The sequence below is a fragment of the Thunnus albacares genome, chromosome 1 (genome assembly GCF_914725855.1).
Source record: "Thunnus albacares chromosome 1, fThuAlb1.1, whole genome shotgun sequence".
In the NCBI taxonomy this organism is placed as follows: Eukaryota; Metazoa; Chordata; class Actinopteri; order Scombriformes; family Scombridae; genus Thunnus; species Thunnus albacares.
This window is the reverse complement of record NC_058106.1, coordinates 28,175,830-28,201,249: the sequence shown is the minus strand read 5'-3', so window position 1 is coordinate 28,201,249 and position 25,420 is coordinate 28,175,830. Positions and strand designations below refer to the sequence as shown.

The following is a 25,420-nucleotide window of genomic DNA, read 5'->3' as shown; positions in this document are numbered from 1 at the left end:
GGTCGCTCATAATGACAAACCCACTCAGAATTATGACCCAGCTATGCAGCTCTAAAGCTTTTTAATTTATTTTAGCTTGTTGATTTGGTTTTATTAGATGTACTTTAAAATGTGATTTGTGGTTCTGGGCTATGTAAGTAAAATTGATGTGAATAATACCCATTTTACACAACATTAAATACAATATTTTGTATCCTCTTGACTTTGGTGTTCCGCTGACATTTTCAATATAGCACCATCATCATGTTGACAGTTTTTAGTGACTTTATAGCATTTATATACAGTATATATAATAATATATAGATATAACTTTTTATTTGTAGAGCACCTTTCATACATACAACACAGCTTAAAGTGTTTTACATCAAATTGTCAAAAAAAAACATTAGACAGTGGCAAACCAAGCATTAAAATACAATAAAGCAGGGTATAATAGGAATTAAATTTAAAATATGTTTAAAGATAATAAACTTTAAGCACCAGAGATACAGACTATTTAAAACCAACATTAAAAAGGTGAAGGATTTACAAAAGCTGCATGGCAGATATTTAGAGGCAGATTGTCCCACATTTTTGGTGCACAATAAGAAAATGCTGCCTCTCCATATTTCTTTGTCTTAACTGTTGGTACATTTAGTGCTGTAGTGTTTGATGACCTACTGCAGCAGCTAGGAGTAGGCTATAGAGGGAGAGACAGCTGACTAAATATGGAGGTGCTAAACTATTCACAGCCATAGAAACTAGTAATATAGTTTTCAAATCTATCCTAAAAGAGACAGGAAGCAAAGTGAAGATGCTAATATCAATTGTTTTTGTTAACTCTCCTGTTATGTTCATTTGTCAGGAACAGCAATGGTGTTCCTGGGTCAATTTGACCCAGTGCATGTTAAATTATCCAAAAGATGTCCAAAAACAAAAAAATCCTAACAAGTAGTGTGAATATTTCATTACTAACTCTATTACTAACTATTCTATCAATATTTAGTGCAATGGTGTTCCTTACCTCTAACAGGTAATGGTTCAGTTAGGATAATTCACTCATTTTTCATTAAAAAAAATGCATGTTCAAACTTTTTTTAAAATGTTTCACCACTTTATTGCTTTTGAAAGACCAACATATGAAACACAATAGTTTTACATAACATTGAAACATAACATTTAAATTTTGTTTGACATACATGCACTGTTCGTGAACCAGAAATGAACAAAATCGCAATACAACAATACAACAAACAAGCAATCGCAATATGAACATGTGTGTGTGTGTGTGTGTGTTTGTCTAGGTGTGTGTGTGTACATCTACACAGCACACGAGTGACATGTCACCACACTGCTTTGTGCAAATGAATTTTGCACATTTCACACAGGTCATGCTTGTCTGGACATCGTCAGCTGTATTTCACCATTTTTTGACATGAATGTCTTACTTGGAGGAATAGGAATAGCAATTCCCTCATCTGGTTCAAAATCAGAATCATTAGAATCAGAATTTAGCTCAAGATGGTCTTCATCTTCAGATACATCCTCCTCCATTTCACTGTCATGATCAATGATGACCTGAAAGGTAAAGGTTTGCCTGACAGAGTGTAATGTTGGTAGGACTCCCATGCAGAGAATCTTTTATATGTTTTGCCCCTCCCCTGTTGAGTGTCCACTGAATGTGGGTGGAGTTTTCCCGCGAGAACATAAATGGTTCTCGTCAAATATCATAACACCTGCACCTGTGTGTGTGTGTGTGCGTGTGCTCTGTGTGTGTGTGTGTGCTGTGTGTGCGTGTGTGTGTGTGTGTGTGTGTGTGTGTGTGTGTGTGTGTGTATGTGTGTGTGAGTGATTGGGATGAAATATGTCTCACAGTTGCAAAGAAAAAATAGTCTGACATTTCTGACACCCTTTTACCTCCAGTTTGACTGCTGGGTCAAATTGACCCGAACAGTATCTATGTGATATAAACATGCAGGGGGTGGTTGCAAATATGTGAGATGAACCATTTTCATATTATATGTTGATTACACTAATTAAGGCAAGCAGAAGAAGTTTCATACTGAAAAAATACTTTTAACTATTTTTCCTAGATCTTCAAACTTTAAAACGGGTCAATTTGACCCGGAACATAACAGGAGGGTTAAGACTGGCAGCAAGTCTGTTCACTGACTTTTTTGGTGAGCCAGTTAAGAGTATTGCAATAGTGTAGACAAGAAAATGTGTGAATGAATTTCTTTGCATCGGGAAGAGCAAGATATGGTCTGACCCTGAAAAATTGCTGTCTTACTGATGTAATCAGTATTTTTACAAATGTTTAAATCCTTAATCCAGGCTTTTTCTCTCACACTGAGTTTCCTTTGCCATAATTTATGAAAGCCACTCCTTAATTTATACCTTAAAAGGCCTTAACTTTTTTAGGTCAGGATAAAAAAAAAAAAACTTGAACCACAAAAGTTATCAATTAACAATAATAATAATAATACCTTAATTTATTTTAATACCTTAGTTTATCCATTAATTATCCCCATGTTTGATGTGAACCCCTGAATTTTAAAAAATGAAGATTCTTTTAAGGTACAAAATAAGCGGTACATGTAATGTTATTTTCTACATTTTATTGATTTTTTATCCGTTAAAGTTAACTCAAAATGTATTACAAGGTAACTCAAAAGTCGTTCAGTGACATTGATGAGGAGGGCTGAGCTATGCCTTTAACAAGCCGCCGATATACAGTAGTCAGCTTGTTTTGGTGGTTTTCTGCCAACTTGTAGCCAAAACCTGATTAAGGCAGCTTTCAAGAACAGGTCCTCTTTTAAACACAGGCCACACTGTATTGCCATTTCTGGTAATGTATCACAGTTCACAGTCTGCGCCTTATAGCCTAAAACACCAAATACCATATTCAATTTATGTGTCTATATGAGCAATTCAAGACACTTTGTAATAAATGTGTTGTGATGACATGAAATTCTGGTCCCCCACATGATGTTGTCATGGTTACAAGGCTGACAATTATAATCCCTCCAATCAAATCATGTGGCAAATAATTAAATAATTAAAAGTCCAATCACAGTATATAGCACTGTGTATAGTAAATATCAGCAGTAGTTAATATATTATATCAAATATAATCCCACAATATTACTGGATTAGACAGTAGAAAAAGAGAAGACACACCAGAGGGGAGACAGTGGAAGGCAGATGTTGGCCAGAATGTATGGTGGGATTAGAAACCAGGTCGGTGGAAGTAAAGGTGTGTCCCAGAAATGGGGGTCTTAACCACCACATGCAGGTTAGGCCCTATACATACCACAGCTAGAAGCAGCTGGGTTTCCGGGCTCTACAGTACATCTACTCTTAAAACTGTCATTACTATCATCTGAATTTTATTATATAAAAAAGCATGCCTTGCAAATGTTCCCAACCTAAATGTGTGTTGATCTTTATTATCTTTAGTGTCAATGTTTCCTTTTACACTTACCTTCCTCTTACGTAAAACATACAATAAATGTAACACAACTATGCTCTTCTTGCCACTAACATAGGAAGTGGCTAACAACTAACCGGAACGCAATATTTGGGCAGGTTCCAGTGAAATCATATTTCAAAACAGGAAGCCGTACACTGCTATGTGCTGTTTGATACATACATGTGTGAAAAAGTCACATCTCAAGCGTAACCACACAAGAGTAACGTAAATGGAGAACACAGAGGAAATACCAAGAACTCCACTCCTGTTTACGCATCAGAGGAAATGTTGAAATGTGAAGAAGACGTATTTCATCAGCATCATGACTGAAAAGAACGCGCCATTCTAACAGATCTAGAGACACAGAATGCAAACTGGATACGTTATGCTTTTTTTAATCATTCCTACTGTCTTGGTGGGATGCTGCGTTGGAAATCATAAAATAAGAGGTATTTGATTTAAAAACAAACTGTGTGTATGTGTTTGAAAGGAAGCACGTATGTAATTATTAATGGTGTCTCAGATCTGTTTGGACTGTTCAGTTAAAATAAAACAGAAAACTCATCAACTGTCTCTAGGTCTTCAGCAGAATATTACACATCAGCACTACAGAGTGGTGAAGGGGGAAATTTTTATGATGCCGTGCAAGATGTGCTCCAAGATTGAAGAAGAGGGAAATAAAGGTGTATCCTATGACTGTGGGAGTCAGTACTTAACTGAAGCAAAGCATTCTGGAAATTATACATGCCATCCAGGGTAAATAATGATGTGTCTTATCCTTGTCTTTACCTCTGCTCTATTTAATGCTTCTTATTAAATTTGTAAATTTTATATTGTAATGTTGCAGTGGAGAAAGTAATGCAGAATTTGTTGAGGTAGAACAGTATCACTTTATAATATGGTATATTCATTTAAGGATAAAGCTGGTGATTTTCTATTTTTTTCTTATTGTCAACAAATCTCATGTGCGGAGCCAAACCCACAATGAAATGATCCTACTTACAAGTATTATCCAATCCAAAGCCTGATATATTCCTCTGTGTCATAGACCTCCATTGTTGTCCAAAAACTGTTAATAACACGTCAATAAGCCACACTGTTGCACTAGGTGACATGGTCCTTGGCTCTGACATTTTCACTCCAAGGAGAGTAATTCCATGTAAAACTGAAATGATACTTTCCGCGAGGGTCCGTAGGGTCCACCTGACATAAATTTCATCATCAGAGGGTGTATGTGTAGGCTCTGTGCGGACATCCGTGTACCTACAATTTGTTGTGTCCAGACGGACCTGTCCACCCCAGTCCGCATGGTCACAACGTTGTCTCCCTGTATCTGTATCCTGATCTACTGCAAATGTGTGGAACGCGTATAAACATTAGACAGTATAAACAGAACAACTACCCATCTGTGGTGTCTATAGCTGTCCGTGCATGTGTTCGCGTGGGGCTATAAATGAAGCTTAACAGTGCTTCGCTAGCTTGCTGTGCTATATATCACAACCTCTTGATTTTGTATTTAGTGAAACTTACAATGTAGCACAAAGTCAAGAGGTTGTGATATGTAGCACAACATGCTAACAAATGCGCAGCTAGCAAATGCCTTACAAGGAACTGCTCTCCTGAGACTGAAAATGTGACAGCTGTTGCTAGTGTTTGGAGCCGTTTCTAATCAAATTACCGTAACCCTTGCCTTCGGAACATGTCAACATACTGGGCATGAAGAGATCCCTTCCCTAACAAGAAATAAGGGACAAAATCAACAGTTACAGAACCAGTTAAAAGTTTGGACACACCTTCCCATTCACTTGAATGAGAAAGTGTGTCTAAACTTTTGACTGTTAATGTATGCAAAAATGCATTCCATAAACAAAACAGTGGGCATCTTCCAAAGTTACCATGTTTTTGGTCCAGAATTTCCTCTTTGTGTTATAATTCCTCTGCAAGGATCATCATGAAGACAGTGGCTGTCATTTTGTGCTAAAAGAGAATAACTTCTGCAGATGCACACTTCATTTAACTACCTCACATTGTTGAAGACACGTCATTTAAACTTCAGCTGAGCTTTGGAGCACATTTTTGTATGAAAAGTTAATACTGGAAATTCACCAATTGCATATTGAGGTTTAAATTTAATTATCATATTTTTACTTAAATAAGCTCATTAATAAATGGTTATTAGCACAAACTAACTAATAACAAAAAACCTAAAAGAAAAAACAACTGAAAATAATTAACTATTTTTCTGTAAAGCCTTAATAAATTATTAATGTGGAACAACTTCAAAACCTATTTTAGTATAAACAATGCCAATTTGTAAAGTTTTTTTGATGTGTATAGACTTCTATTAAGTTTGCAGGTCTCTGCTGTCCAGTGGCAGCAAGTTTCATCTGCAGGTGTTGGAGAAAACCAGTCTGCAATGCCCTGAGCCTGAGGACAGCAGTATAATGCTGGTTGCGAGTAAAGGTGGCAAGATTCCCTGCCCAGGTCTCAACTGTTACAGCACAGACGTCAGCTGGTACAAGGTGAGGTATACACATGAACAAGAGTTTCCATTTCAGAAGATCTAAATCACAGTGAAATCACAACTGTGTTTTCTTACAGGGTAACAACACTCTGTGTAGGAGTAGACCCTGCAGTATGAAGAACGGCGAGTTAATTTTCGCCAAAGTCAGTTACCATGACACAGGTGTATATTTCTGTGATAGACTGATAACTGAGCAAGGAGTCACGTGGACTTTCAGGAGGGCTGTTAATGTCACAAGCATACGTAAGTGCTGTGTGTGTTTGTATTCGTTGAGGTTAAAGAAATTAATAATACATGACTTAGCGTCCTGATATATGAAAATAATGGAAAAAGATTTGTGGTATTTTCTCCATACTTATACCATAACAACTTATACAGTCCATAGGCAAAAATAGAAAGTGTGTTCGCACCACCATCCATTTTAGGGCTCCTAATGTCAGTCTAATGGTCACGTTGTTGGTCCATTTGTCTGTACCAAACATTTATGGTAATCAGAAGATGAATCCTGTTAGTTTCCACAACTATTGGATGAGTGGCATGAAATTCTGTATAGACAGATTCCTCACAGAATGATTTTAATAACTTTGGTGAACTTTTTGTTTAGCCCCACCATTAGGTCAAATTTTTAATTGTTCAATACTTTGGTTTATGACCAAATACCTGCAAAATTACAATGATATTCCTATCAGCCTTAGTTGTTGAGTGCTAATTAGCAAATGTTAGCATGATAACACACTTAACTAAGATGTTTGTCCTGTTATTCAATTTTGATAAAAACCTGTATTTTCCTCTGCCATGATTTCACAGATGACAGGACCCAAGTCACTCAATAAAATTAAATAAAATACAAGAAACTAACTACTTCAGGATCAGGAATTACACTTAACCTGATTTTAAAATTGTCTATCACACGTTTCTTGTAAAGTACTCAGAGACATTAATATGTCTGCAATCTTTGTCAAAACAACCATTGTTAAACAAAATTGTGAATTTAAAAAGATATATACCGTATATTGATCATATTGGTTTGATCTGGGTCAGAAGAAGATATATTTGTTCTTTCACCAGTATTTAAACATTTTAAACATAATTTTCTCAGGAATTCAAGACAAAGTTACTTTTGTAGATTTGAGCAATGATTGCAGTAAAGATATAGATAAAATAGGGTATGCCTACATTCCACTTTCTTTCCTCCATGTAAAATGTTGCCATTCCAAACACCTTAAAGAAAATATACCCTTTTAATCAGTTGAAACAAAATGCGATTGTAGTATACAACATACTGTCATTCCCCACCGTGAGAATTTTTATCTTCAGATCCTGTGAACACTCAGACACAACGTTGGTTCATATCTTGCTGCAAACCCAAAAACCAACGGGCTTCGTTCACAGTTGGTGGTTGGCAGTCATGTGGTTACTGCAATTATTGCTCTGATACAAGAACGCATGTTCAAGATCAATTTTGATAATACCTTCAAGCTAGATATCTCATAAACCAAAGGACTGCTGTAAAATAATGGAATGATGAAATGATAGAAAATCCTATTTTTAAAGAGCTCTGGCAGATTGCCAAATAACAAAAACTATCAAAGAATATTGCAAGAGTACTTCTTCTTTAGTGGTCTTGCAATTGCAAATTTTTTTGAAATTGGTAACCACTTTTAAACAAGAAAATCCTGCATTTCTATACAATAGTAACTTGTAGGGTAACCATTGAATAAGCCAACAAGTCATCATACCATAAAAACAAAATAAATTACATGTCTGTCACAGTGTTTCCTGTTTGCACTGAATGAACGGCTGTTTTAGGTATTTTCCTGGAGAGGCCAGTGTCAGAAGGTGTTACTGTTCCACTGCGCCTATGTGTGTGTATATTGTGGCATCTAGTGTGGATTTATATTCCCTTAAATAGACCGTGTTAGATATGTCTTATTTTTGTTTCATTAAAGTTGAACAGGTCACAAGTCCATAACAGGGTTAGTCTTTTAATCAATTGCAAATAGCATAAAGCCATTCTTTTTTTCATTTCAAATTGAGTCCCTTGATTCCTCTCATCATCTAAAATGGTTTTACTTACATATTGGTGAGGCCAAGAGTCGAATCACAGTTCAGATCTGATTTATACATCATGTCTTTTCAGACACCCCGTAAACTAGACATAATAAAGAAAAATATATGTGACTTTATTTCCCATGTCCTATCAGCACGTGAGAACGCAACATACTCTCCAAGGATTGCGCATCCTGCTGACAACATGACAGAAGTAGTGCAGCTTGGTAAGTATATCCAAATGTATACTGATATATACAGCTATCAGAGTTAACGGCTTTTTCAGATCCATATCAGTCATATGAGTGAAAAAAATCCTACTCGTGACTTCCAAGTAGTTATCCCAAAGGAAAATGTGCTGTCTAGCATTCATGGTGTCAAATTAAAGCCGTAATCAGCCAGAAAACATTGCATACAGCAGACATTCCAGTGTTCATGAGTTCTGGTTGTTTGCTGACACTCACTTGTTGATAACTAACAAGTGATTGGAGAGTCATTTGCCTATTCAAAGTTATTTAAGTTATAGTACTGTATGTACTAATTCAGAACCGATTTGGCTCTGGGGCAGCTTTCAAAACTATCTGACATATGATTCTAATGTTGGCTGGTTGTAGATGTTGACTTTTAAAATTCAACTTTATTATTCGTTATTTGTGCAGAACAACACAGGAACAATGAAATGCTTAAGATGAGGCTCGGGACAATACCGCAGGCAAAAGTAATTATACACAGTAACAATAAGATAAAGAATATAGAGATATAAGGTAAAACAAAAGACAAAAAAACTACTGTAGATAAGGAATTTTCAGTAGATGAAAGAACCAGTATATAAGTAAATAAATAGATGGCGTCAGAGTAAAAATATTGGATGCTCTGAGTATGGAGTATAGAGTATATTAAAGCTTTGTGTTTCCTCAGACAGTGTTTCCCTGTTGAGCTGCGGTGGAAGTATAGTAACAAAAAGAGGGACTTTGGCACTAAAGGGACTGTAACGACTGAGGCCTCATATTAGTTTCAAATAAACTTTTAACTACATTTTTGCACAGATGAAGGCTTGTAGGTTTTGGCCCCCATCACTTACATTGTAAGTGCATCATGAAAGGATCTTCTAATGGTCAGTATGCACAGGAGGAATGATTATGGCAAGAAAAACATATTCCAATATTCATTTTGAGACCTGACTATTGTTATAAGACACAAATGAAAAATTGTGAACCTGTGCTAATGCTCAACATATTGCTGCAGGTTATACCAGCATACCTGAAACAGCCCTGATAATGATGGTCTTGTTTGAATGGCTTGTATGTGCATCTTCCAAACTGGTATGAAAAACATAATGGGTTAGATTTTAATGGCCATGTTTTTTACTCATTCCAGGCCAGCCTCACAATCTGACATGTGAGGTATATTTTCCTTTTGAGATAAAGTTTTTGCCGGAGGTGCAGTGGTACGTGAATTACAGTGGCAGCATGGAGAATATGACTCTACTACACATGCAGAGCCAACAGTGAGTCACTACAGTCGCTTGCAGTCAATGTTTGTTTTTTCCAGAAAATAACTGTCTTTCATTATGCAATGCGAGTGTTTGCTTGTTAGGATTTTGTAAAATCAGAGATGTAAACGTGATGATTGGTTTGCTTGAAGTTTTCATTAGGATACAGAGGAGCTGACATTTTTTTCTCTGATTCAGACAGAACAGAGTGTCATTTGAAGAGTATGTGGTCATACAGACAGCCATCATAAATGAGGTGACTCCACTACACTTGAACCACAGATATACCTGTATCGCAAGGAATACTGTCAACACCACAAGTGCCACTGTCAAGCTCAAAACTGAAGGTACCTTTATTTCTATTGTTACCTTCACGTCTTTGATTTATCCAAACTGTAGCCTTAAAATACTGTACTTTGTCATAATGTTGTTATATTACAGTTAAAATGATTATACCAGATTGAATTATGTATTATAGCATAATATTACAGTAAAATCTGACAATACACCACAGGAGTACAGGTAGGAGGTGAGGCAATCAAAGCCTCTGCTGCTGGTGGACATGGTGGAGTGTTTAGCAGCTAAAAGGGGTTTGTAGTGACCAAAGTAGAATTTAAAGTATGTGTAAATAGGCATTTGTTTGCTATCAAGTTTGCCATATAAATTTCATAAGGTGATACTGTTAGTTTTGTGTTTACAGCTTGTGTCTGTTGCTCCAAAATAATCAAAAGATCAATTATTGCTGCTTTAAAGGCATAATACAATCTAATGAGTGTATGTTGGACTGAATTTCAGTAAAATGGCCATCACTGGTTGGCTATCCTATTGCATCTTTGCTGCTGGTAGCTGGGTTGGGAATCATTTTGCGTGTGAAATGGCTGGAAGTACAAGTAATCTACAAATCCCATTTTCAACGCGGAAAACTCGATGGAGGTCAGAATGCAAACCCACACATGGCCACAGAAACACACAAAGTTAGCTTGCTTGCAGGCACAGAGACTCTAGCATCTTGGCTGCAGCCATCTTCACAGGATGTGGTTTAATTTCTTGATAAATTTATACCACAACAGGAAGAATTTTTTCACAAGGGTATCAATGACTTAAGCATTGGTTTCAAATAATATTGTACTTGTAGTAGTCTCAAAAACCAAAGTGACAAATAACATAACTAATCTTATCACTAGTTCAACAACTGCATAAACAAAATACATTTAAGAACCCAGATTTAAATGTATAATGTTTTCATGTCAAAATTGTCTTTCCCCTCTAATACAACCAATCAGATGAGAAAGAGTTTGATGTGTTTCTGTCATATGTGCTGAGTCCTCCATCAGCAGAAGTGGAGGGAGGTTTGACCCTTTCCTCCCCATCAAGACCTGACAGTGATGTGAAAGGTGGGCCAATGTGCTCAGTGTATTATAACTTTACCTATTTTATTTTCATGTCACTGCTCTAGTAAAGAAAATTAACTATACCTTATATTGGCAGAATGTCTGTCCAGCCTGGACCCGCTAAACACAGAGGAGGGGAACACCCAGAGGGCACTAGAGGTGCTACTCCCCCAAGTGTTAGAGGACCGGTGGGGGTATCGCCTCTGTCTGCTGGAGAGGGATGTGCTTCCTGGAGGAGGTCAGAGGATTAGCTCTTTGTATGTGCGCATGTGTGTGTGCACGTGTGCGTGCATGCGTGTGTGTGTGTATGTCTTTCTTTCATTTGAAAACCAGCGTTGTGAGGACATTTCTGTGTTGTGAGGACATTTTGGCCGGTCCTCACAACTTCAAAGAGCAATTTGAGGGTTAAGATTTGGTTTTAAGGTTAAGGTTAGAATTGGGTTTAGGTTCAGTTTGGGGTAAAGGTTAGGTTTAGGCATTAAGTTGTGATGGTTAGGCTAAGGGGCTAGGGAATGCATTATGTCAATGAGTGTCCTCACAAGGATATAAAGACAAACGTGTGTGTGTGTGTGTGTGTTGACTGCAAAGATTTCTGATAGTTTCCTTTTTTTATTGCAGCATATACAAATGATGTGGTCCACGCAATACAGAGAAGCAAAATGCTCATTTGTCTCCTGTCAGATGACTACCTCTCCAACAGCAATGCTGTGTTTGTACTGGAATCAGGAGTTCAGGTAGGCCTACATTTCACAGAAAGTAGTGTAGTGTGAAAGACACACAGCCATGCCTCTGGGTGTGTAAGGTAATGCTCTGAGCTAGAAGCTCACATCAGCACATTAGTATGCTCACTAATGATAAAGCTAGCATGTTCATGTTTAGCAGGTACAATGTTTACCATCTCAGTTTACCATGTTTGCATGCCAGCATTTGCTAATTAGAACTAAGCACAAAGTACAGCGGAGGCTGATGGGAATGTCAGGTTTTGCAGGTATATGATTGTAAAAAGTATTGGATGCAAGATGAAAAGTCAGGGCAAATGTTCACAATTCATACCCTGGGAACCATGATTATCTGTACCTTATTTGCTGCCAATCCATCAAGTAGATGTTGAGTCATTAGAATTTATCTATAGACTTTTATTGTCTGTTGCAAATTTCCGTGGCAATCCATCCAATAGTTGCAGATGTATTTCACTCTGAACCACAAATGTCAACCTGATGGTGGCGCTAGAAGGAAAAATCACAGGATCACCAAAGTCAGAAGAATTTGTTCTTAGGGGGCTATGTGTGTACAAAATGTCATGGCAATCATTCAAATAGTTGTTGAGATATTTCACTCTGGACCAACTGACCTAGCATGCACAACTGAAAAACTAGACATTTTGTGGATACCTTAAAAGTTAACGGATAAGTAGACATACCTGTCATTACTTAACTTCCTTGGTAACACAAACAACATTAGAGGATTTACATGTTTAGCCCATTAACTTCCAGTTGCATATACTTTGAAACTGATACTTTACATTACTTACATTACTCAAACTTTTCTGATTATTTTTTTCTACATCCAGTCTATTTTCAGCTTTTTTTAGTAATGAGGTAATATGACTAAAACATATCCTGTAGCCATTTTATTATCAGAAACCAAACCAAATTGGTTTAAATGTATCACTTTATTGACTCAAACTGAAACCTTAGATGTGTGAAGGATAGGAAAATCTCTCAACATAAGCATGCCAGATACAAAATCACTAGTGATTCAGTGCAACTTTTAAGTGGTTACATTTTTCTTTCATGATATTTCATAATCAGTTTGAAATGTGAAATCATTTAACCTGCTTTTGTTAACTAAAAAAACACAATTCATTAATAATTTTATATTTGGTCCACATCTTCAGGCTTTGCTGCATAACTCTGCCCTCAAACTCCTGCTAATATGGACCAACAGAACTTCAAAATCCCTCGTCCAGCCAGACCCGCCGCTGCCTTCAGTGGTCCAAAGGGCCTTGAAGGTGCTACCCAGTCTGGACTGGACCTCAGGCAAGCCTGCAAGTGCAACCAGCAACTTCTGGAGATCACTGAAAAAGGCCATGCCCAATCACAGAGTAAAGCTGGTTTCACTCATGCAGAACCAATGATTGGACTCTTACAAAAACAACATGTTTTAACTAACATGATGCACAGTATTTTGATAGATTTGGTTTGTGTTATCCCACTCTTCACTGAAACTGTTAGCAGCCATGTGCAAGTTATGAATGCACAAATGTATCAAGGAAATTTCCATGACAGGAAGGATACCCAATCATGTTTCATTTTCAGAAGTAGGAAAAAAATTGTCACCATTTGAGCCGTTCTCACAATCCAGTAGCGGTGTGTAGTCTGACTCTTAATTTCTATGTGTCCCCAATACACTGTGTTAAATAGTGCAATATAATCAATGACTTCTCAGCTGTACATTGTTGGACAAAAACAAAGAAATAAAGAAAAAATAACATGTAGACTAGTGCACTGATAAGCAACAAAATGTAGGAAAGACGATGCAATGTTATTTCCAGTTAAACTTGAAAAATTTACCCTTCATATAGCTGTTTGTCTATCAGTTTAAATGCAAGAAAATCACATTGTGAAGTGTAGTTCATGTATTCTGTTACAAGAAACATGTCAGGAGCAAACATTTGACACAATACATATCATCCAAAATGTTTATTTGATTGGATATTAAATATGTATTCAACAGAGTTCTGTCTAATAAAACAGGGTATTGCAGTGAATATTAATATATTTCATTTGGGGAAACATGTGCAACAGTTAGGTAATAGGTATATTTTTGAGTACAGGGATTTTCCAAAAAGAGGTGGAGGTGGTGGCCATGTCATGTATGATTCTGGTTTTCACACTAAAACATATCAGTCTTTCTGTTGTGAACATAAACACAGCCACATTTCTAAGTTTGCAAGATTCAGTGAAGCATAAAGAAATACAGTGTTGCGTAAGCAAATGCAGAAATACTGACACAACGCTAAAAAAAAACATAAAAACAAACCAAGACTGTCTATAAGGTGGCACGGCTGGTGAAAACAAAGGGTTTCATACTGATGCTGAGAAACTAAATGAAACAAAAAAAAGCATCACACACAAGTTAACATAACATCACACTTATCTGAGAATTTAAAAATAAAATATTATCACACTTCTATGTACATTTTTACACAATTAGATAAGCTTGCCCATGGCCACATCTAACCAGCTTCAGATAAGAACAAACATGACAAAAAAAAGGGAAGTGGGAGCTCTAAGATGCAAGATTTTCTGATTAGCCAGCAGAAACCACCTGTAGCAAACACAGTTTAAACAATATTCTGGCTAATTTATTCGTCTCATCTCTCCATTACCCAACTCTGCACCTCCCATCACAGAGGTTCGACACTCTGGTACCTCTCAGCCGGTAGTGGTTAGACATGTAAACATGAGTTCAGTCACTGAGAATCACAGAGGGCTTAAAGTATTCTTCATTGCATGTCCACAAAGCTGGGAAGTTGTCAAAACTAAGGGTACAGAGAGGAATCATTTGAGCCTTCATAGATATCTCTGGCATGGTTTAACCTATACAAAATTATCCATTAGTGACAAAAACTGTGATATTAATTTACAATTTGTCTGCTTGGGCCTTCAGCTTCCTCTCCCAAAGTTTTTGATGATCAGAGAAGCCCTGCTTGCCCTTGTTGAAGGAATTAGGTCCTGCAGATGTTGGCGTCTCCCTGAAAAGATGTCAGAATACTTTTTTCAAACTCAAGTACAAATTTCAAGTGCTGTTTGAAAGTTTGTGAATCCTTTAGAATTTTCTGTATTTCTGCATAAATATGACCTAAAACATAATCAGATATTTACACAAGTCCTAAAACTAGATATAGTGAACCCAATTAAACAAATGAGACAAACAAAAAAAAACCCTTTTCATTTATTTATTGAGGAAAATTATCCAATCTTACATATTTGTGGGAGGCAAAAGCTTGAGAACCCTTGCTTTCAGTTACTGGTGTGACCCCCTCTTGCAGCAATAACTTCAACCAAACGTTTCCAGTAACTGTTTATCAGCGCATCAAGCTTGGAGGAATTTTAGCCCATTCCTCCTTATAGAACATTCTCAACTCGGGGATGTTGGTGGGCTTCTTTGCATCAAGTGCCGCTTCAGGTCCTTCCACAGCATTGCTATAGTATTTAGGTCAGGGCTTTGACTTGGCCATTGCAAAACATTATCTTTTTCTGCTCTAACCATTCTGTGGTAGATCGATTCATGTGTTTAGGGTTGTTGTCTTACTGCATGACCTACTTTTTGTTTAGTTTCAGTTCACAGATGGATACATTTTCATATAGAATGTGCTGATACAACTCAGAACTAATAGCTCCTTCAATGATTGCAAGTTGTCCTGGTTCAGAGGCAACAAAGCAGCCCAAACAATGATACTACCACCACCATGTTTCACAGATGTGTTAAGGTTCTTATGCTGAAATGCAGTGTTTGCTCATCACCAAACATAATGCTTCTCATTCAAGCCAAAAGGTTCAACTTTAGTCTCATACAACCACAAAACATTATTCCAATCACCTTCTGGCTTATCCACATGGTCTTGAGCAAACCATAGACGGCAGCAATGTTCTGTTTGGAGAGAAGTGGCTTTTTTCCTTGCAACCCTGCCATGCACACCACTGATGTTCAATGTTCTACAGTGATGGTGGGCTACACTGACTGTAGCCACTACAAGAGAGACCTTCGGTTTCCTAGATGTTACCCTGGGGTCCCTTGTGGCCTCTGGGAGTATTACACGACTGCTCTTGGTGTGATTTTTGTTGTTCGACCACTCATGGGGAAGGTAACAATGGTGTTGGATGTCTTCAATTTGTATATGATCTGCCTGACAGTCGACTGGTGGAGTCCAAGCTCTTTAGAAATGGTTTTGTAACCCTTTCCAGCCTGCTAAGCATCAACAACTCTTCTTTTAAGGTCCTCAGAAATCTCCTTTGTTTGAGCCATGACACACTTCCACAAACCTGTGTCGTGAAGCTCAGACTTTGATAGTGAAGACCCATATTTCTCTTCTCTAAATAAGGCACAGCCTCCCAGAGTCACACTTGATCGTCATCCCATTGATTGAAACACCTGACTCTAATTTCCCCTTCAAATAAACTGATAATCCTACAGGTTCACATACTTCGCCACACATACATATGACATTGGATCATTTTCCTCAATAAATAAACAAACAAGTGTAAGGTTTTTGTCTCATTTGTTTAACTGATGTCTCATTATCTAGTTTTAGGGCTTGAATGGAAATCTGATCACATTTTAGGTCATATTTATGCAGAAATTGAGAAAATTCGAAAGAGTTCACAAACTTTCAAGTAGCACTGTAAAAACAGGTCATATGATAAGGTCAGATAAAATTAGAAGGCGAGGAAACATTTATAAAGTAAATTGTGTATGTATGTATATACCTGCCAATGTTTTTCATCCTCATCTTTGCCTCTGGAGGCATTTCCTCAGGTTCACTCTGCGCAGCAAAAGAACATTGCGGTCAGTCTGTATATTTGTTGTTTATGCATTTGTACAACCGTGACAGTGTGTGTGTGTGCACTTACATCATCATCCTCATTAAAGACAGACGCCAGCCCTGGCTTTTTTGGAGGAAGTGCTGGTACAGGCTCTTTGGGTTTCTAGGGCAGGTTATGGACACAAGATTTAGGGAAACTTAAATAAAACCATCAAAACCTGCCAGCATCACAGTTCTTTGACTCTGTTTACTAGTGTGTTTATAAACAGGCACTATAGGGATGCAACTAACAGCTATTTTCATTTTAGTTCCTCTCTTCAATGATTTTACTTATATTGTTTGAATATAAATGAACATAATATGTTCCAGGAGCCCATAGTGACGATTTCACATAGATTTTTTAGCATGATCAAAACCCACAATGTACAAAAAGGCATTATAGTGGGAAAAGCTGCAAATCCTCACATTTGAGAAAATTAAACAGAAAATGTTTGGCATTTTACTTCATTAATGACGAAAGAATTAATTCTATCAACTGACTTAAAAAAATAATCACTTGCAATGAGGGTAACACTCAAACACTGAAAATACTGTGAATGGTTTTGGCCTACATCCTTTTCTGGGTCGCTCTGAGCAGTGTGTCATGAGTATTACGCCATTTACACTTCTAGTAGCGTCAATGGTGCAACAATCTGTGTTTCAACACCAGCTTTGTTACAGTCACCAATATTAAATCAAATACAATACTTTTTTAAAAACATAAACAGTCTGCTCAAGCAGTTAATATGCATGGCTAACTACACACTCACTGTTGCTCCAAGCTTAATAGATATGGGGTTGCCCTTCTTCCCCATCTGACTGCTCATGCCAAAGCCTATTTTGGAAACTTTGCAGGGTGCTGGAGGGTCTGCTGAGGACTCATCCTCATCTTCAGACGAGAGATGCTGGGATGTGCGTTTGACTGCGGTCGTTCCTCCTCCCACAGTGCTACAAGAGACAGGCTTAGTTTTCACTCTGCCTCCCTCCTCCTGCGGCCCTGCTTGAGGCAAGACAACTCACCAAGGTGAACAACTGTTTTCTGGGAACTGAGGAATAATAAAGCTATCACCTTTAACGTTACCTGTGTTTCTACGTTTCTAGCCGTCAATGAACCAAATGTAACGCAAGTTCCACTCAAACATTTAACGTTACTGACCTAGAAGTCCACCTAGGAACTGTGCGTGCAGAACCCCCCTAAATATTAGTGTTTAAGTTAAGCTGAAAGCACTGTACGCACGGTTTAATTGCTGCTCATTCATATGGTGTTGACATAAGCTAACGTCACTAGCTCAAGTTAACGTTGACTAACGCTACTTGCAAACTAGCTACGCTATCAAATAGACTATCTGCTGCAAGCAAGTCTTTGCTGTATTAGCTTGCTAATTTAGCAGTTACTTTAGCCCAGTAACGTTAGTTAAAGACAACCCCTTTCCCATATCTAAATAGGTAATACAATGTTAAGTAAAGTGTTAGTTACTTCGCATTAGCATTAGCTAGCGATACGTAGCTAACATTAAGTTAGCTTAGTAACGTTTTGCGAACATATCCTCTGGAGCCAGTTGTAATAGATAAGCAGCAAATCAGACTAACGCTAAATACAACTTCTTTCTCAATCACATTTTAGTCGTTAAAATAGCACAAATATCACCTCCGTCGTCGGTGCAACCCCTTCTGTTATGCTCGTTATCCGCCATAATTTCTTCAGTGTAGTATCAGCTCCTGCCGCTAGTTCTCTTCAAGCGCTGCGCTCCAAACGAGCACGTAAAGCTACTTCCGTTCACACTGTTTACAAGAGAAGAAGAAAAATGGCGAAATATGACAGCAGCAAGCTAACTTGGTAAACAGAAAGCTAGCTGAGAAGAACAGGTAACGACATCCAGTCTAGCATCGATTTCTTATGTTAAGATCATAGCAGTTTTTACTTTTACTGTTTACGATTACTAAGTGATAAAATAGACCCTAACATCGTGTATTTTGACTGTTGTAACGTTAGCTTGAAAGTTGCTATGCTTACGTTAGATTTTAGTGACGTTACATTAACAGTAAACGTTTGTTGCCTGACACTTTGTTACACATGTTTTTCAGTAATGGATCAATGTCTCTCCATTTTCTTTCAATAATTAGTATTTTAACTTGTAAATAACATTCAAACATTACTCACTGTACTTCTCCTGATGTCTCTCAAATAACCCATTTGTCCCAGGTCTTTAAAAGCTTGTTGGTGAACAATGTACCAGTCAACATGGGACAGACCCTGTGCATATGCTCCCGTGGCTCCATCACCATTGATAACAAAAAATACTACTTTGTCCAGAAATTAGACGAGGGGTAAGATAATGTTTTGACCTTTAAAGTTGAGTCTGGTAATATTTTATATTTTTGTTGTCCAATAATGTCACTGGGTGACATTTTCTTTCAATACAATGAACAAAGGCATTGTAGGTAATATCATATTCTGTCCTGCTGCTTTAAGTACCCTCTAGCCTCAACCTCGGTTGAAAATAGTCCCCAACAAATGCACTATTTACTCCTGTATAAGAAACATTTATTGAAAACTACAGTGCTCAGCTGTTTCATTTAGCCTACTGGAAAACAATGAAAGTATATATACATGGCCCGTTTTTGAAAGATTTTCGTATTCAGTGGGAACAAATGAGCATTGGACTTAGAGCCACAGACAGGCTGGGGAAGTCATAAAGTATTGAAGAAGCACTAATACATTGTTGGTTTTGGTCTTTGTGTGGTATTTTATTGACAAGAACAATGATTTGAACGGTGCTAGCCTTTAAAGTCCCATTTGCTTCTCCCTAAATCTTAATCTCTATGTGTCCTCTCTTTAGTGGTTTTAGTTATGTTGATCTGGTAGAGGGGGTAAAGGATGGTCACTTCTATGCCCTGAAGAGGATCCTGTGCCATGACCGTGAAGGGCGTCAGGAGGCTCAGACAGAGGTGGAGATGCATCAAATGTTTAATCACCCCAATATCTTGAGCCTGGTAGCGCACACCTTTGTTGAACGTGGGGGCAAGAGTGAAGCCTGGTTACTTCTGCCTTACATAAGAGTAAGTTGGCACCGCAGTTTGTATGATGAGAATAACCTTGAGGGAAATGGTTTAATTCTGAAATGTTGTTTTGTTCGTGTGAACAGAAGGGCAGTCTGTGGTCTGTTCTGGAGAAGCTCAGAGACAAAGGGAGCTCAATGCCTGAAAAACAGATTTTACAAATCTTGCGTGGCATCTGCTCTGGACTAAAGACCATTCATGAGAAAGGCTATGCACACAGGTAATCTCTCTCCACATACACACATTAACAACAAACATTTACATGTTTAGGACTAGCCTAAAGACTCTTGTGCTGGCTTGGCTACATTCTTTACTGGCACACAAGTTGCCTAATAGTGCAGCATAATCATTAAAAAGGACCTAAAATCTAAGTATGAACTACTTTAATATACAGAAATACACACAGCTTTTATTTATCCCTCAGTTAAAATATAAACCATAAATTAGCAACAACATTTTACAAATCTGAAATTCCAGTTACGAACTGTAGTGTTAGTCTACTTCATGAAATACCACAATTTGCCAAACCATCATTAAATATTTTGTGTGCAGCATTTTTATATGAACAAAATTGCAAACATCTAATCACATATGATTTGTCAGAGATCTGAAGCCTACGAATGTGCTTCTGGATGAGGATGACAAGCCAGTGCTGATGGACCTGGGCTCTATGAACAGAGCCAGGATTGAGGTAAGGGCGCAGAGTTTATAAGGTTTTACTGATTAGATTTTATTGAGACACCAAAGCCCAAATACGATTGATTGACACCTGAGGTCAGTCACATCCCCATAGTCTGTTCTTTTTTGGTTTGTTTGGTTTGTGAAGTTCAGTTTTTACTGTATGAGGAAACAGTAAAGTGTCACCATCACCTCTGTTATTTTGTCTGTTAGGGTTAGTGAAAGTTATTTTGAATATTTATGCTTTAATATTGATAAGTTGTTAGTATGAAATTGAATATATGTCTGCTTTTATGGCAGAAACTTATGTTGCAAGAAAGGGGTCTTGAAATGAAGACAAATAGACCCAAGTAAGCTACAAGAAATAGTTTCCAATATTGAGTAATGTCCAACCACCAACAACATAACATTCCGTGGAAACTTTCAAGTCCCTATGCAGATAATATTTTGAGAGTAAAAAAAAATCACCATACTTCACATTGTTTTAGAAAGAAGAACCAGATTTCTATCTCTAGATAACATTTTTAATGACAATTTAATTATTTAATGCCAGAAATACAACAGAGCATGTAGCAAGCAGAAGAACAAGTGAACATACTCAGGCTTGGTCCTAAAGCAAAATAAATCCCACAGTTTTCTTCATTATCTGCTTTGCTTTTTTGTTCCCTGGAAAAAGTTTCTCATCATGTTTCTTAAATGCTTCCAACAATGTCTGTTGCATAGTATACTTTTAAGCTACTTTTAAGCATCACTTACATTTCCAGAAAGTGTGTAGGTTTGGGGTTTTTTCCAGCTGTCTGTAAAGGCTTATCTTCTAAACATTACATCCTCCAAACGATTCTTACACTATGATGATTTTGATGTAACTGAATTACAGGTTAGAGGCACCAGAGAAGCCATGACCATACAGGACTGGGCAGCCCAGCGATGCACAATTTCCTACAGGGCTCCAGAACTCTTCAATGTAGAGAGCCACTGCATTGTAGACGAGCGCACTGACATCTGGGTAAAGCCTTGTATTCCTCAGCCCCTTTGGCTAGTATATTGTCTTCTTAAATGACATCAGTAGCATTCTGAAACCTCAAATGCAGATTATTCACTCACCACTTCTTTTTCTCTCTTTTTTTTTTGCTATCTGCCCATACTCCTCTAGTCACTTGGCTGTGTGCTTTACTGTATGATGATGTTGGAGGGGCCTTATGACCTGGTGTTTCAGAAGGGGGACAGTGTTGCCCTGGCTGTCCAGAATCCTGTGTCCATCCCACAGCCTTGCAGGTCAGTCTTCATTCAGACATTCACAGAGTAACTTGAATTAAGTTTCCCTCTGAGGTATTGGTTTCTGTTACTGTGTGTATAGTGGAAGGAAAAACTCCCACTGGTTTTTCTGTTGGGGAAAGGAAAAAAAATTACAGTTCCGATTACAGTGGACGTAAGCAGTTGTAACTTCTTACATCTATAAGTAACTGAATTTAGTTTATTTGTCTTGATTTTAAACATAAATTTAATGTGAAAACATTTCATTGGGTATATTATTTAGTTTTGGTTATTTTTATTATGTATGAACTCAGCTCTGTCCTGGAAACCTCACTTCTTGTTGCTTTAGATTCTCAGCCATTATTTTGTGATTGGTGTTAATAATGTCTGGTTGTGGTTAAGTTTAAAAGTCATTTATGAAGTTCTGTATGACAAAATACAGATCTAACTTTAGTTGGACTAATTTGCTGTTTGTACATCTTGTGCCCAGTTACTCTGAAGGTCTGCAGTTGCTGCTGAGCTCCATAATGGTGTCAAATCCCCAGGAGAGACCAAACATCAACTGGGTTCTTGACCAGGTACAGGACCTGCAGAGTCGCAGCCCCAACACCCAGACCAACATGGTCTGATCTTGCACGGTACACAAGATGTCAGGTCTTGGAACAAGACCTTTGCACACTTAAATGAAAGTCTCTTATTTTTAACGTGAAAATATTTCTTTTATTTATTGACTTCTTGTGTAACAACTTAGGTAGGTACAGACTTTAATTCAGCTTGGGGAGCTTGGCAACAATTTCAGCTTTTAGTTTGGATAATCTGATGTAGCCAATGTATCACAGTTGACTTGTAGGCTTACAAAATGATCAAAAATGGCCTTAAAAGTAGTTTCACTCTGCAATATGATGCTTTTGGCAAGGGTCAAATGTTGCTTCTGAAAATAAAGTGGCTTCACCTTGCAATTTTAAAGGAAAAGTTTGACACAAAATACTTATTTGCTTTCTTGCCAAGGGTTATGTGAGATGATAGATGAAACCACTCTCATATCTGTCAGCTGATTATAAAGCTACAGCCAACAGCTGGTAAGCTTAGCTAAACAAAGACTGGAAACATGCGGAAACCGCTAATCTGTCTTTGTCCCAAGGTAACAAAATCTGCCTACCAGCTCTTCACAGCTCACCAATTATCACATTATATCACCTTTGTTAAATCCATAGAAAAACCAAAGTGTAAAAATGGTAAACAGGTTTATTAGATTATTGTAGTTTTTACACTGCAGTTTTTGTACGGATTAAAACAAACATGGTGATTAGTGAACTTTAGAGGTGCTGGAAGGTGAATTTGTCACCTTTGGTCAGAGCCAGGCTAGCTGTTTCTCTGTTTCCAGTCTTTATGTTCAGCTAAGCTAACTGTCTGCTGGCTGTGGACTAATATTTAGCCTACCAACATGAGAGTGGTATCGATCTTCTCATCTATCTCTTAAGAGAGCAAACAAGCCAAATTCCCCAAAATGTCAAACTATTCCTTTAAAAAAATGAATTGTCTTATTGTTGTAGTTTGCATTTTTTTTGCAAGAAAAGGGATAACACAAAAGCTTTGCCAAACTTTCCGGTGGTTGAAAGCTACCTGAGTTCAATACATATCAGACATCATTCCCTACCAAGAAGGAATATGATCCATTTCCTTTTTATTTTATTCTTGATTCCTGAGTTTTGGCTGTGTAACATCTTGTGGCCACACATGTGTACTGTAATCATTAATGTACGGCGTCGCCTTCAGCTTTTCTCCACACCTTCACTCATGCTGTTTGTCTTTACTGGGGAAAGGTTGAGAGACAGTGCACTTCTCTCCTGCAATGCTGCTTTTGAACACACAGAGGTGCTCCACCATCACAGTCCACTTATTAATGTGATCATGGTTCTGTCTTGTACAGCTGATAATGTGTGAATGGGCTCTTTGTAAAACACAGCAGAGTATCCGCTTACACTAAAAGAAAAATCTTCATGGAAAAGGGGTCAGGTATTACTGCTACACCTAAACAATAATAAAATTAACTTTTAATCAGTTTAAGGAATTACTTAGAATTACTTAGAAATGTTTTTATTAACTGAAAGTCAAAGTCATCGTCATATCTACCACTGCAGTTTAACCTTTTTACTTCACTTTTCACTGTATTTTTGTTTTTAAACGGTCTAGTATTTTTCCATTCCAGCCATGCTTGTATTTAATCCTGGGTTTCCTGTCATGTGTGAATGTGGTACACACTTTTGTTCTCTCAGGGTTTACCCACATCTCAAAGGGTCACGTGGTCTTTCCTAGTAGACCTAAATGGTACCTTTTAAAACCATTGTTAAATGAAATACTACTTTGGGCATTTAAGTTAAGAACAATGCTTTTGTGACTCTGTAATGCTGTGATATTGGACCATATTAGAACTAAAACAATTCCCTGTTAACCTGTGCAGTAAATTCTTGAAATGGTAATTGACATACAGTTAAAGTATATAATCATTTTAATGCAACGTTTGGATATGTCAAATGACGTTTTGTGTTTTTGTTCATTGTAAATTAAATACTGGTGTCACGCTGGTAAACTAAGACATTTTTTAAGTATTGGTGAAGTTAACAGATATCAGTAAGTAAGAGTGTGTCATCTGATTATGGAAAATTCTGTTTAAAGTATGTTAAATCCCTTATTCACTGCACAGTAAAAGGATAAGTAAATATAAAATATGTAGCACTCTGTACACAGTTTTTAATACAATTGTCTGTGAAATAAAACTGCATTTAAAGGTCGTCAGTCAAGAAAAGTATTTGAATCAATACTCAAATGCAATTACTAACTAGTCTTCATGATTTGGACACAGCTTCTAGTTAGTGGGTTCAGCTGCATAAAATCAAGCTTACAGCTCTGCAGTTTCCATTGACAAACATTTGCAGTTGAATGAGTGGTACTGAAGAGCTCAGTGAATTTAACATGGCACTGTCATAACATGCCATCTTTCTAACAAGTCAGTTCATCAAATTTCTGTCTTTCTTTTACTTAAGGAAAGGTTGTAATAGTGTAATATTAATATTAATACTCCAGTCCTGCACTGAAAATGTCACTTAAGTGAACATACTAGTACTATAAAGTAGTATTGGCTAAATGTTTTTAAAGTATAAAAAGTGAATGTGTTCATAAATGGCCCCTGAGTGTTATACTATTATATTATTGATGCATTAATATGTAAGTAGCATTTTACTGTTGCTCGTTTTAATTATTTCATGTACGTTGGGTAGTGTAATCTATAACAGAGCATCATATTTTATCATCTAATTATGTTTTATAAGCAAAATCTTAATCTGTAATGTAATTAGTATAAAGCTTCATTTACACCTCTGCGTTAAGGGGCTACACCTTACGTATGGTGGCTATGTGCATAGGCTCTGAAGCAAAATTTATAATTAAATACGGTACTTGAATAAATGTACTCAGTTTAATTTCACCACTGTCCGCTACAGTTGCCTCGGTCACAGAATGAAAATATCTAGGAGCCACAACAGCTCAGCTAGTATGCTACACATGCTTATAGGACTGCTGAGAGCGGAGACACGTAAAAATCATTTGTCCTGTTTCAACATTGACTACCAAACTACCAAACAGCCTTGGAACTCTGACATTGGGAAACAACACCAGAGCTGTTGGACTGGAGCTTCATGTAATGGATTTCCATGGCCGAGCAGGAATACTCAAGATGAAGTTCACCATGCACAATGGCAGTTGCAAATGGAGTGGTGTAAAACACACTGCCATTGGACGCTGAAGCTGTAGAAACATGTTGTCGTGTTGGAGTGATGAATCATGCTTTACTATCTGGCGGTTTGATGGATGGCTCTTGGTTTGAAAGATGCCAGGAGAACGCTACCTTCCTGAATGCATAGTGGTGACTATAAAG

At 37.4% G+C, this 25,420-nt stretch overlaps 3 protein-coding genes across 7 annotated transcripts; 2 read left to right on the top strand and 1 right to left on the bottom strand.

Annotated features, from left to right (window-relative positions):
* The first annotated feature begins 3,426 nt into the window (after positions 1 to 3,426).
* On the top strand, positions 3,427 to 13,912 carry LOC122983166 (interleukin-18 receptor accessory protein-like). 2 transcript variants are annotated; one of them, XM_044352958.1, is made up of 12 exons: positions 3,427 to 3,900; positions 4,030 to 4,207; positions 5,823 to 5,973; positions 6,053 to 6,218; positions 8,180 to 8,251; positions 9,402 to 9,531; positions 9,715 to 9,863; positions 10,312 to 10,449; positions 10,800 to 10,910; positions 11,005 to 11,145; positions 11,526 to 11,641; positions 12,805 to 13,912. In XM_044352958.1, the coding sequence occupies exons 1-12, from the start codon at positions 3,819 to 3,821 to the stop codon at positions 13,042 to 13,044; spliced, it is 1,674 nt and encodes a 557-aa protein (XP_044208893.1). In that variant the 5' UTR covers positions 3,427 to 3,818; the 3' UTR covers positions 13,045 to 13,912. The 2 variants fall into 2 exon arrangements, with proteins under 2 accessions (XP_044208893.1, XP_044208896.1); XM_044352961.1 differs by lacking the exon at positions 4,030 to 4,207 and having other exon boundaries at positions 3,815 to 3,900.
* On the bottom strand, positions 13,595 to 18,271 carry LOC122983200 (PEST proteolytic signal-containing nuclear protein-like). 3 transcript variants are annotated; one of them, XM_044352987.1, is made up of 6 exons: positions 18,143 to 18,271; positions 17,265 to 17,491; positions 16,544 to 16,618; positions 16,400 to 16,455; positions 14,557 to 14,664; positions 13,595 to 14,451 (listed from the first exon to the last, which is right to left on the bottom strand). In XM_044352987.1, the coding sequence occupies exons 1-6, from the start codon at positions 18,186 to 18,188 to the stop codon at positions 14,379 to 14,381; spliced, it is 585 nt and encodes a 194-aa protein (XP_044208922.1). In that variant the 5' UTR covers positions 18,189 to 18,271; the 3' UTR covers positions 13,595 to 14,378. The 3 variants fall into 3 exon arrangements, with proteins under 3 accessions (XP_044208922.1, XP_044208913.1, XP_044208928.1); XM_044352978.1 differs by having other exon boundaries at positions 17,265 to 17,494; positions 18,143 to 18,236; XM_044352993.1 differs by having other exon boundaries at positions 13,595 to 14,664.
* stk16 (serine/threonine kinase 16) lies at positions 17,448 to 24,278 on the top strand. 2 transcript variants are annotated; one of them, XM_044352966.1, is made up of 8 exons: positions 17,448 to 17,518; positions 18,698 to 18,822; positions 19,335 to 19,554; positions 19,641 to 19,774; positions 20,158 to 20,245; positions 21,110 to 21,238; positions 21,386 to 21,507; positions 21,977 to 24,278. In XM_044352966.1, the coding sequence occupies exons 2-8, from the start codon at positions 18,737 to 18,739 to the stop codon at positions 22,113 to 22,115; spliced, it is 918 nt and encodes a 305-aa protein (XP_044208901.1). In that variant the 5' UTR covers positions 17,448 to 17,518; positions 18,698 to 18,736; the 3' UTR covers positions 22,116 to 24,278. The 2 variants fall into 2 exon arrangements, with proteins under 2 accessions (XP_044208901.1, XP_044208897.1); XM_044352962.1 differs by lacking the exon at positions 17,448 to 17,518 and adding an exon at positions 18,268 to 18,360.
* Positions 24,279 to 25,420: the final 1,142 nt, after the last annotated feature.